General features: G+C 35.7%; 1 protein-coding gene across 1 annotated transcript in view; it reads left to right on the top strand.

Moving 5' to 3' along the window:
* The window catches only part of TEX15 (testis expressed 15, meiosis and synapsis associated), a 64,271-nt gene extending 54,751 nt beyond the window's left edge, over positions 1-9,520 (top strand). The window contains exons 7-9 of the mRNA XM_043560981.1: positions 421-479; positions 2,849-3,966; positions 7,448-9,520. Coding sequence (XP_043416916.1) covers positions 421-479; positions 2,849-3,966; positions 7,448-7,485 — 1,215 coding nt within the window. The 3' untranslated portion in view covers positions 7,486-9,520. The remainder of the gene's footprint in view (positions 1-420; positions 480-2,848; positions 3,967-7,447) is intronic.
* Positions 9,521-12,799: the final 3,279 nt, after the last annotated feature.

Below are 12,799 nucleotides of genomic sequence, written 5' to 3'. Positions count from 1 at the left end.
CTGTCCCTCTCTCTGCCTCTTCCCCACTTACGCTCTCGCTCAAAATAAGTAAACTTAAAGAAAGTCCATATCTGGCAATTATTTAACAATGGAGCTTAAAAACCGGTTTACTAAAAAGAGTATGTATTTAAAAAAAAAGGCAGTGATAAATGGACCCCAAGATTTGTTGTGAGATATGGGGATAAAAAAATATTGTAAATTGTTTATTTCAAAGTTTCTCCAAACATTTAAGACATAATGGGAAGTCCAACAGAATCACTGGTTTTTGAAGGTAGGAGGATCATTAGTGAATGTTGTTTTAGACAGTGCATTTTAGATGATGACCAAACAAGCAATTGTAAATACCTGTGATGAAAATATATATGTATTGTATTTTATAACATTGCCAATGTCGGTTCTCTTTGTAACTTTTAAACACAGGTTGACATAAAAGATGTCACAAAAATCAACAGAGAAAAGGCAACATTCAAGGATTCCAGGTAGGTTGCCAGCAGACCTACGTGAAGAAAAACTAAACAGAACTAAGCACATACTAAGGAACAATACTAAGACATTTATTTACATACCTCTATTGGATCATACCTGTAACTTAAAGGACAAGAGTAAATTTAGGAGAGGGAGAATAAGGTTTCAGATTATACAGTGCTTTATTAAGATTTAAAGACTTTGAACTTCATTCTGTAAGTATTGAAGGGTAATGTCCTGTGAAATGTATTTTTTAAGTGATTTAAAGATAAGGAAGTTCTGAGTAGAGATAGAAGTAGTAAGTTAGATAAGAGTGATTTTTTTTTAGAGGAAGAAAGTAAAATTCATACTTGACAGACATTACTTAAAGAATTGATGGGGATTAGTAGCTGGTTGGCTAAAAAAGGAGATGAAATAATATAACAAGTGATTAGATTGAGTTTTTTAAACTTGTAATTGTTACAGACCAATCAGATTTCAAAATTGTTAAAAGATAGAAATTGCTGACTTATATTACTAAGAATTTGGTCATAAACACGCATACGTATATTATAAATACACAACTGTTTTCATGAAAGGATGCTTTAAAACCTTTAATGAATTATTTTTATTATTTTTGAACTGAATTATTTTCATGAAAAATTCACTACACTGTTTATATTTTTTCATTTTGACATGAAATGGTCCCACTGGACATGTGGACCGTCTCTTATTTCATTCAGCCCTGTAATATTTTCAGTTTATGACAAGCTTCATTTTTTTTCCATGTTTTTTTTTCTGTTTTGTGAAGGAGAATGAGTAATATGGAATACAAAAGATTAGCATTCTCATTTCTGTCTTACTTGGTTTTGCTTTTTTCAATACACATTTTATTTACTACATTTCTAGAATCGTTTTCTAGACTCTTGAAATAATTGCATAGTGGCATAAAGATGAATAGGTTTGTAAAGGATTAACATAAACCACTTCTATAATCATCTTAGTTTTGGTAACTGAATCTAGGTGGTATTTGCTATTCAGAGAATCGAACTTTGTCTCACATAGCAGAAAATAAGTTCAAAGATAAGTTTAATACAGGGTGCTGTCTTCATGGAAGAATATCCTCTAAGAGAGTATATAAAAGAATGGCCATACAGGCTGCTGTCAATCTATAGGGTTGAGACATTACTGAAACTTCATTGGAAATGTGATAAAGTCCAAACTGTAGTCTCTGCAAAATGTCAAAGTGTTACATGGGATTGGATGATGATGTAGGTTGTCACTCAGCTGCCTTTGAGAGAAGCTGGATTAAGTAAACTACGAGGCTTTTAGTTTCATGAATTGGATATATAAATTCCAGGCCAAAAATTAATTTCTCTTGACTGGAGAGCAGTGATTACTTTTTTCTTTTCAACATGTTCTTTTCCACATGCAATTCAAAGAATTTGATGAGACACCAAAAAAATATAATTATCCTGGGGACCTATATTAGCTATCTGACTAGTGGATACTAGACATTTCCCTAGTGGATACTTCCTTCAGCCTGCTTGAAATTGTCTAAATTTAGGTAGAAATGTCAAGGATATTAAATTGGCATGGTATTCTGGAGGTCTGTGTTTCCTATTCTCAACCTTGAGCAGACAAAATACCTTAGTAGCTCCTGATGACAGTAGGTGGTCTTTTGGCAGGGACAGGGCACAGCTGGTAGTTTCATCAGTTGCATATAACCATTTACAAGTTGCATATAGTTGCACAAGTTTCATCAGTTGCATATAACCATTTACAAGTAACGAAGATCATCAACAGTTGGAGGTATATGTATGCAAAACTACAGTAAAATATTGGACATAGTTGCCTACTTCTAAACACCTCTGCTAGGAATTGTCCAATGCATAAAGTAATTACAATATTGACTGCACTATATATATTTCAAAATATATTAGAAATACATCTGGGGCACCTGGGTGGTGCAGTCGGTTAAGCGTCCGACTTCAGCCAGGTCACGATCTCGCGGTCCGTGAGTTCGAGCCCCGCGTCAGGCTCTGGGCTGATGGCTCAGAGCCTGGAGCCTGTTTCCGATTCTGTGTCTCCCTCTCTCTCTGCCCCTCCCCCGTTCATGCTCTGTCTCTCTCTGTCCCAAAAATAAATAAATGTTGAAAAAAAAATTAAAAAAAAAAAAAAGAAATACATTTGAAATGTGGAATATTATCACCGTCAGCAGGAAAAGTAGCTAAATTCAAGGCAAGGGAGTAAAACTGGGTAAATAAGTTACATATATACTGCTGATAGAGAAAATGTAAATCTTAAGAATTCTTCTGAATAAAAATTTCAGATACATGTTTATATTAAAATTGGGGACTCCATATATTTAAAGTTGTTTGTATATATGTGTTACACTTAATAGGACTACAAGATCTCATCTCGAAAGTGAAAGTGAAATAGGACCGAGTTCATGTGACAATCTGAAAAGAAACCATGTATCTCCAAAAAAGGCTGAAATGGAAAGATCACTACTTGGCTCACTTTTACCTTTAAAGAACTTAAAAGACACTTGCATATCAAAATCAGAGGGCAAAATATATTTAACTAATATTTCATCTCATACTTCAGAAGATTTCACTGGACAACAGGGAGACTTAAGTAGCATGAAGAAAAGGGATGTGAATTTTAGTGCTGCTGAAACAAAGAGTGATAAGAAAGATTGTTGTTTTGTGAGTTGTGAACAAAAAAGTGTAGACGGCATATTTAGGGACATCCCTGCCAATTTAGAAACAAGTAACACTGTCTTTGAACTTCAAGATCATGAAATATTAAATTCATCTATTAAAAATTCTGCATGCACCAATCCTTCAGAATCCAAATTTATCCAGGACAAATTTCCTGTTCTTCAAGTAAATAAAACACAGCCTGCAAAAACTGAGTTAAAAGGAAAATGCATGAAGGATACATTCAGTCCCAATACTATACCTGTTGGAGCATCTGGGAACATAACCCTCAGTGTAAATCAAACCACAGAACACTCTTTTTCTGAACAACAGAATAATGAAAATTCCAAAGTCCTAACTCAGAATGCTGCAGCGTGTTGGAACGAACTTCCACAGTCTGCATGTACCCCAATATATAATTCTTCTCAGCACCCGTTTGGAACTTCATATCCTTACTACGCATGGTGTGTTTATCATTACAGCAACAGCAGTGGCAGCTCCATTACCCAGACATACCATGGGATAACATCATATGAAGTACAGCCGCCTCCTTCTGCGATGTTGACTGCAATTGCAAGTACCGTCCAAAATGCACATTCTAATCTTTTGTACTCTCAATATTCTGGTTACTTTTCTGGGGAGCCACAAGCAAACGACTTGGTGCCAGTGAATGGGCATTTTCAATCTCAAATGCCTGTTTCTTATCATTTTCAGCAGCCGATTTTTTCACAGTATGCTCCCCATCAAGCGTTCCCACAAGCTGCATACCCTTACCCTCCTGATTCAGGTGTGCTTCCACAAGTTCCTTGGACTTACGGTGAGTTTTATAAGTTTTAACGTTCACTTTATTGAGTTTTTACTTTTATTTTTGTACATTTATGTAAATGGAATTTACAACAGATGGTGATATATATAGCAGTCATTTTTCTGTGTAGATTTGTAGTCTTGTTCCTATCTTCGGCAGTTGAATTATGTTGTCACATGGGAATCTGGCTGTCAAAGACTGGTAATATCACAAATATGTCCTTTAGTAAAACCCAACTTTGGGAAATAGTTAAGTAAGTTATAGTTAATCCACACTGCAAAATACAATGCAACAATCACAGAGTTTATAAACATTTTCAATGGCAGTTTTAAAAACTATGTCATATAAATATACCTGTGTAAATAAATGACTAAGGGTGCCTGGGTGTCTCAGTCGATTAAGCATCTGACTCTTGATTTTGGCTCAGGTCATGATCCCAGGGTCCTGGGATCTAGCACCATGTTGGGCACCATGCTGACAGCATGGAGCCTGCTTGAGATTCTCTCTCTCCCTGTCTCTCTCTCTCTCTCTCTCTCTCTCTCTCTCTCTCTGCCTCTCCCCTACTCATGCCCATACTTGCTCTCTCAAAAATAAATAGACTTAAAAAAATGCCTAGAAATACTGAAATGAAATGCAACAACATTTTAATTTGTTTGCTTCTGCATAATAAATCAGGGGATTGTGGAGAGTGCTTTTTATATTTTCTAGATTTCCTACTGTGAAAATACATTATATTGATAAGTGGAGGAAAAAAAGAGAAAAAAACCAATTTGGCAAAGAAATTTCAATCTGATAAAGCAACGTTTCTCTTTTTTTTTTTTTTTTTTTTAAGAGAGAGAGTGAGCTGGGTAGAGGGGCAGAGGGAAAGAGAGAATCTTAAGCAGGCTTTATGCTCAGCATGGAGCATGATGCTGGGCTGGATCCCATGACCCTCAGATCATGACCTGAGCCAAAATCAAGAGTTGGGACATTGGGGGCGCCTGGGTGGCGCAGCCGGTTAAGCGTCCGACTTCAGCCAGGTCACGATCTCGCGGTCCGTGAGTTTGAGCCCCGCGTCAGGCTCTGGGCTGATGGCTCGGAGTCTGGAGCCTGCTTCCGATTCTGTGTCTCCCTCTCTCTCTGCCCCTCCCCCGTTCATGCTCTGTCTCTCTCTGTCCCAAAAATAAATAAAAAAAAAACGTTGAAAAAAAAAAATTAAAAAAAAAAAAAAAGAGTTGGGACATTGAATCACCTAAGCCACCTAGTCGCCCCTCTTTCTCTTGGTATTCTAATACAATATTTGGGCATACGTGAAACGACTTAGTAATTTGCCACTAGAAGTTGTAATTTTTTTCTCTTGAGCACAATTCTGTTTATAAAATATCATAATTAGGGGTGCCTGGTTGGCTCAGTTGGTTTAGCATCTGACTTCGGCTCAGGTCATGATCTCAAGGTTCTCATGAATTCAAACCCCGTGTCAGGCTCTGTGCTGACAGCTCGAAGCCTGGAGCCTGCTTCAGATTCTGGGTCTCCCTCTGTCTCTGCCCCTTCCCCACTCGCACTCTCTCTCAAAAATAAACATTAAAAAAAAATTTTAATATCATAATTAGAACATAAATGTTTAAAATTAAATTAAAATTTATATACACCAGTATTAAATCAAATTTTAAAAACAATTATTAATAATTCTGCAAAAACTACAATTACCCACTAACACCCCAGTATTCTACCATCAGAGGTAATGTGTATCATAAGTAAAGTTAACAATCTTTTAAGGTCTTAAATAGAGAAATGTAAGAGAATTTTTTTCAAATTAAAAAGTTATTTCCCGGGTCTCCTGGCTAGCTAGTCAGAAGAGTATGCGACTCTTGATCCCAGGGGCATGAGTTCAAGCCCCATGTTGGCTATGTAGAGATTACTAAAAATAAGTAAACTTCAAAAAAATGATAATAGGGGCACCTGGGTGGCTCAGTCAGTTAAGCGTCTGACTCTTGATTTTGGCTGAGGTCATGATCTCATGGTTTGTGAGATCAAGCCCTGAATCTGGCTCTGTGCTGACAGCATGGAGCCTGCTTCGGATTCTCTCTCTGCCCTCTGCCTCGTGCCCTTTCTCTCTCAAAATAAACATTTAACCAAAAAAAGAAATTTTTTTTGTTTAAAAAAAATCATTGGAGTTACTACTGACACTCTGTGACCTGTAGGATAAAATTCAAATATTTTAGCTTGGAATGCAGGGTCCTTCACAGTATATGCAGCCTCATCTCCCACCACTTCTACCTTTGTGTTGAGGCCACATTGAACTTCTTGCTGTTCTCCCGTATGACAGTTCCTCTTGTACTATTTGTGCACATTTCTCACATGATACGGCATGTGAGTATTATATGGTATTCTAATTATCTCTGTGTCTTTCCCTTCCCACCTGGCCCACCAAATGAATTTAAACAGGACTCGAAATTGTTCATCTAAAACAGAACCTGAAGAAAAACTATACAGGAGAGGAGAAAGAAATAGGAATGGAAGTGGGGAAGTATATGACTGCCCTTTTTCCTTTATTTTTTTTTAATTTATTTTGAGAAGAAGTGCACACGTGCTAGGGAGGGGCAGAGAGAGGGAGAGAGAGAATCCCAAGCAGGCTCTGCACCATCATCACACAGCCAGACGCAGGGCTCCATCCCACGTGAGACCATGACCCAAGCTGAAATCAAGAGTTAGTCACTCACCGGACTGAACCACCCAGGTGCCCCATGTGCTTTTTCCTTTTTGATTAACTTGATGTGCTGCCGCTCCTGTAAGGCTAAACACCCAACCTATAGTAGATGTGGCAAACCTACGAATTAAAGTAGAAATTTTCATTTCAGAAGAAGAAAATGTTGAATACAATTGTTTCACAGAGGTTCTCAGTTTGAGCTTTCTTGTGTTCTTAAATAAAAAGATCTCTCTAGAATCAAGTCCAGCTTTGATTCTCAAAAATCTTAATTGTTAACCTGCTTAGTTATATTAATCAAGTGAAAATAAAAGGAAAAGAAACAATTATTCAAAAGCAACTCTAACAGTGTTAGGCAATAAGCACAACACTCAGTTTTCCTGAGTGCAAATAATCTAGAGATCACCTCTCAGGCTTTCAGGAACTACCTCCTTCTAAAGGTGTGAAAATCCTTGTGACTCATTTATTGATGTTTTTGCTCATGGTGCTTGTATTCAGCACCATAAATGGAACTAAGGGAAGGGGCCAAGTGAGCCCTGTGTGCAAGGCACAGTGAATCCTTTACTCCATTTAAATCTCCCAGAATACCTACGAGGGATGAAGAGATGTTACTGTTCTTTACAGATAAGGAAAGTACTTCTTGAAGAGCCTTAAATAACTTTTTCAGGATCCCATGGCTATCAAAGGGCAGATGTGCAGTTTGAACTCTAATATCTTGGTTCTAACTTAACTCAGGTCTTCCACTAAACTATTGTGTGCCATTAGTCTGTATTGCTAACTTATCTCAAATCTTTGTGGTTTTTCTTCCAGTTCCATGGCAACAAGAACCGTTTCAGCCAGGACAATGAAAAAAAGTCTTCTGTCTACTGAAATAAAGGGGATTTAACAAGTTTTTTCAAGCATTTTTTACGTAACTTTTTTAATATATGTAAATGTGGTAGGAAATATAAACCATATAGCCCTTTATAAAATGTTTAAATGTAACAGCGTATCATAGAATGTAATTGGAAAATTTCTGACATCTAAAATACCAAAATTAGTTCCGTGCAATATTTTAGTGAACTGTACTAGGCTATTTTCAATACCTGTATTTTCAATAGGCTAGTATTTTCAATAGGTTAATGTTTCAATATCAGAAACATTAACAGTATTTTGAAATTTATATTTTGAAGTGTTTCTATCACAACTGTTAACAGCTTATATAAACATTCTTTTGAGATTAGTCTAATGGAGTAAGGAGAGTAAATGTAACATTTAATATGATTAAAGTTAAGCAATAGTAGTAAAATCTTTAAAATAAGATTTTTGTAAAGTCTGATATTTTTTGATATATTGTTTATGGTAACATTGTGCCATTTACCTTAGATTAAAAAAGGATTTTTTTACTTTAATTGATCGATCAAACCAATAATTTTATAATTCTTGATACTTCATATAATTTACAATTCTGTGTCTAATGCAACAAATTCCTTTAATTTCAATATTTTCAATTTTTACTTACAATCTATATTTTAATAGGGAATTTGGTTTGCATATTTTCTGTGTTTGTCCTTGAGTAGAGATTTTTTAAGTTTTTATGTTTGAAGTAGTTTTATATCATATTGAAATTAAAGCACATTTAGCACCTTTTCTAGTGAGCCCTTTCCACAAGATTATTTCTTTTGTATTGTATTTCACAATTCAAACTTTTTTTAAAAGTGATTTTGTAGCAAATAATAAGGGCTAATTTCTTTAGCTTATGCCATTAGTTTAGTTGTATTTTAGTGATTTAAATAATGCAGCACATAGAGTTTTTTAATCCTGTGGTCATAGATTTTCTTTTTCCAGCACTCCACAAAAGCAAAAAATGTCTCAGTAATAATCATCGTAGAACAGGGGTGTAGTGTATAACTATGGTCTTCAGCACTCTCTCTGCCCACTGACATCCATTCCTGTTTTCTGTAAGATTGCAGCTAGAAAGATCCCTCTCGACCTGACCTTTCCCCAAGTGCTAGTGGGCCCAAAAAACGTGACACAGACTTTGCATTGACTAAATCTAATAGACAGCAGAGCCTCAGAGTTTTCTCAGACTTTTTATGTGAGCAAACTTTTTATGCTATCTAGCACAGGCCTCCAAAAAGAGTATAATTCAGCCAAATTTATTGTAGAATAACTAATTTTTCAATTTAGAAAAACAGTAAGAACTCCCAGGGTAAGCCTCCCAGAGTAACCAAATAGGAGAGAATTCAGATTACTTAGGGTTCTTTTCTAACAAGGGGAAAGTAAAGAGGAAAAGTCCAGCCAAGACTGCAACTGAAAGAAAGAAGGAATCTGGAGACTACAGAATTAAAGTAATATCAAAATAATACAGGTGGGGGAAGGGGGGTGTTGTCCATACAGTTGTTTTATTTGAAAATAGTCTAAAATTCTGAACTCCTGAACAGGTATTAAAACAGTAATACTAACATTCAAAAAACGACTTTGTCTCAGTCATTTGATTTATGCTTGGTTATTGAAAGATGTTACAAATTTATTACTAAAAATGTCTCTATTAGGTAAACAAGAAGTTAAATGTTAAAAGGATGCTTTCTTTAAACAACATTCAGATTCTGTTGATACTGTCTTGTGATATTTTTATTTCATGAGTTTTAATTTCTTCCAAAAAAATGAAAAACACATATCTAAACATTCAGTTACATTTTAAAATCTGCACTTTGAAACAAAGCATAAAAACTGTAGCATTTTCTTTTTTCCCCCTCTCAAATACGTGCTTTGGTCCTAAAAGTAAAAGAGCAAATTAAAATTTGAGCAAACATTGTAAACAAACAAAAAACGCTGCTTATTTGTCAATATTATTGTTTTTTTGGAACTTAAGAGTTATCTGAATAAACTGAATTCCTTCTAGTTTCAGTGTTTTGGGGTTTTTTTTTCCTATTTTGTTTCTTGACTAATGAGCAAATACATGGTTGGTCCTTGGCTTACACATGCCCATTACATGAAAAACAATCCACAATGAACTGGCTGAATTAGATGACTGAAGTGCTGGAGCCCTCCATCCGCTGCAGCTGGTTTTGCCTTTATCACCTTCCTTCCTTTCCCCTCACTCTACAAACTTCTTTCCTGCCTGGAGTTTCGTAGGATAAACCAGAGTCCCTGCCTTCATGCAGTTCTCCTGCTGTTCAAGAGACACAAGTAATAAACCTGTGTTTATCACATCATGAGAAGTAATATGGAAGAAACAAAGTAATGGAATGGAGAATGACTGGATGACACGTATGTAAGCTGAAATATTCAGTGAGGTAATCAACCTAATTTCTATATTCTTACGTTTTAATTATATCACTCTGCCTTCCATTGATGTAAAAGTGCCTCTACAACCTAAGTTCTGAATCTAGCCAAAGACTAGACTCTACCTCCATTTCCCCAATGAGAAGATTTCCAAAAGTGTTGTTTAGTGAACTTAAATAAATATATAAACTTTTTAGAGATATAGATACATGTTTAAATACCAATTGGATATTATATAAAAATATTTAAAATGCTTTTTTTAGCTCATTTTGTAGAACCATTTTCATTGTATCCTGTCATGTATCTTCGACATCAATGTCTTTGCCATCATTAGAGCCAATGACAGAATTTTCCAAGGCAGATCGTCCTTACTTACAAGTTGTTTGAGGTGTATGCTTTTTAAATCTGTGTACATATCAAAATCACTTTTCACTGAGGTCATTTCAGGCTAATTTCTTCCCCAAAGACATTCTTGAAAGTAATGACTTAAGTCTTTGCAATAGAGTAAGGCTCCATACATACTCCTTTTTTGTTTTAATGTTTGTTTATGAGAGAGACAGAGCACAAGCAGGGGAGGATCAGAGAGAGAGGGAGACACAGAATCTGAAGCAGGCTCCAGGCTCTGAGCTGTCAGCACAAAGCCCGATGCAGGGCTCGAACCCACGAACCATGAGATCATGACCTGAGCCAAAGTTGGACGCTTAACCAACTGAGACACCCAGGCGCCACATAACATACTCCCTTTGATGGGTGTAATTTCAGGGGAAAAAATATGTTCAGGTATATGTGGCATTTTAAAACTATTAAATCTTTTTTTTTTTTACAGGCATAGTTTGATTTCAATGTTTACAATATTGACAGTGCTTGAGTACCATGATAAACTCCCAGGTTTTCATGCAGCTTAAAAAATAGCATATTGTGGAGGAAGAAAATTAAATTATCTCTGATGAATATAATTGTAAGAGCAGTGACTACAGATTCTTAGCTAATGACAAGAAACTGAGAAAGTAAGAAGTTGTTACTTAGTAATGCAATGTGGAAATAAGATTTAAAAGAACTTGTTAGAAATTAAGACGAAAATTTTGTAAGGTTATAAATCCTACTCATTTCTTGAGGTGTAAACTCTGCTGCCTGCTTTATTGTTACTATCTTATTTCTGAATCTTGTAACCATTAAAGAACCCCTCTGGTTCTTTAATTTGTAAGAAGCTTCCTCTGAAATATTCTATGGAACTCTTAATCTCTTAATACATTGCATTCTAATTTGTCACAGGAAGCTGCATATATCTTGGGATTTGTAACTGCTTTCATTTTTAAAGTGTATTTTCCTTTATTTGATAAGAATAATACTTAGGTCTATGACAGGTTCATTTTTTTATGTGAAAACATTTGTTTTGAGAAAACTAGTCACTGGAACATGTTTGGTTAAAGATTTCATTCACATTTAGTCAGCAATTACTGATCATGTGACTTGTGCTAAAAGTATGCTCTTCTGTTTGTGCATGCATCAACTAATCTTTATGTCAATCCCATGAAGGAAAGCATTATTTGCGTATTTCATAATGAATTCATTCAGAGGACCCTTCAAGATATTTTCATACCTCAGGTCGTCTTTGTGAACATCAGTTAAAAGTTTCCAGTATTTGGATTAAAAGAATATAAGATCTGTCTTAAATTTCTCTTCTTTGACATGTTACTTGCATTTTTAATTCCATATATCAATTTGTGTACCTAATACATAATCCCTTTTAAATTTTGAATTACAGAATATGCAGAAAGCATTACAGTAATCTTAGATTTTTGCATGTTCAATTAAAAAATAATTGCTCTATGTGCATACAGATAATTATAATCCTTTGGCTAATATTATTTTAGTTATATTAAGAAGTGAGTGTGTTTTTCATGTTGGAAGTTCTGCTAAGTCAAGTAATTGACGACTCCTAATCCACTGATTCCCAACCAAGGTGTTTTAAAACCATGTCTGAATATTAATGAGAATATTACTACTGAATTGTAAAGTTAAAAAATGGTTAGAGTGGTAAATTTTGTTATGTATTTCACAATTTAAAAATAAAAATAAAAAGGAAAAGTCCTGCCAGGAATACTTTAACCAGGGATATGTTCTATAGGATGTGCTTGTACTTCCCTTCACTCCTGTGGTAAACCAAGGGTTCGGCCAACAGATAATGCCAAGTTACTATGCCAGATTGAGATCTTGTCAAGGATGTTAAGTCTCTTGTTCCTCTTCATCGACTTAAGTCATTCCATAGGAGACTGATGGTGTGATGTGTATCCCTCTTACTTCCCCATATTGCATAGACCCACACACATAATGTCAGTGGAATGCTTTAAGTTATGCATTCATGTGTGTCTCCTCTGTCTAAAGACCTCTTGGGGCTCCTGGGTGGCTCAGTCAGTTCAGCATCTGACCCTTGATTTCAGCTCAGGTCATGACGCAGTGTCGTGGGATCAAACCCAACATCACAGTTTGTGCTGAGCATGGAGCCTGCTTGAGATTCTCCCTCTTCCTCTCTCTGTCCCTCTCCCACTGATGCTGTCTCTTTCTCTCTCTCTTTCTAAAAATAAAGACATCTCAACTTTTCAACATGTATAACTCAAAAAAGATTGTTCAAGACTCATCTTTGGGTTGCCTTACTCTTACAAGTATTCCTAAATCCCAGTAGGATGAATTATGTAGTCTTCCTCTTAAGACCTATTAACACCAAGCAGAAGCATTTTTCACATTATTTACCTCACTTTGTTTTAATGGCTGGTTTCTTGCATGCGTCTCCCACTCTTACAAAGACTGTAAGCTCCTTTCAAGCCAGAAATGTCTCATTGATTCTTTAATTCCAAATGTCCAGCATATGGCTGAGCTCAGCAATAAAAGATGCAT

The sequence above is a fragment of the Prionailurus bengalensis genome, chromosome B1 (assembly GCF_016509475.1).
Source record: "Prionailurus bengalensis isolate Pbe53 chromosome B1, Fcat_Pben_1.1_paternal_pri, whole genome shotgun sequence".
NCBI lineage: Eukaryota > Metazoa > Chordata > Mammalia > Carnivora > Felidae > Prionailurus > Prionailurus bengalensis.
The sequence above is the reverse complement of the archived record's forward strand: the minus strand, read 5'-3'. Positions and strand labels throughout refer to the sequence as shown.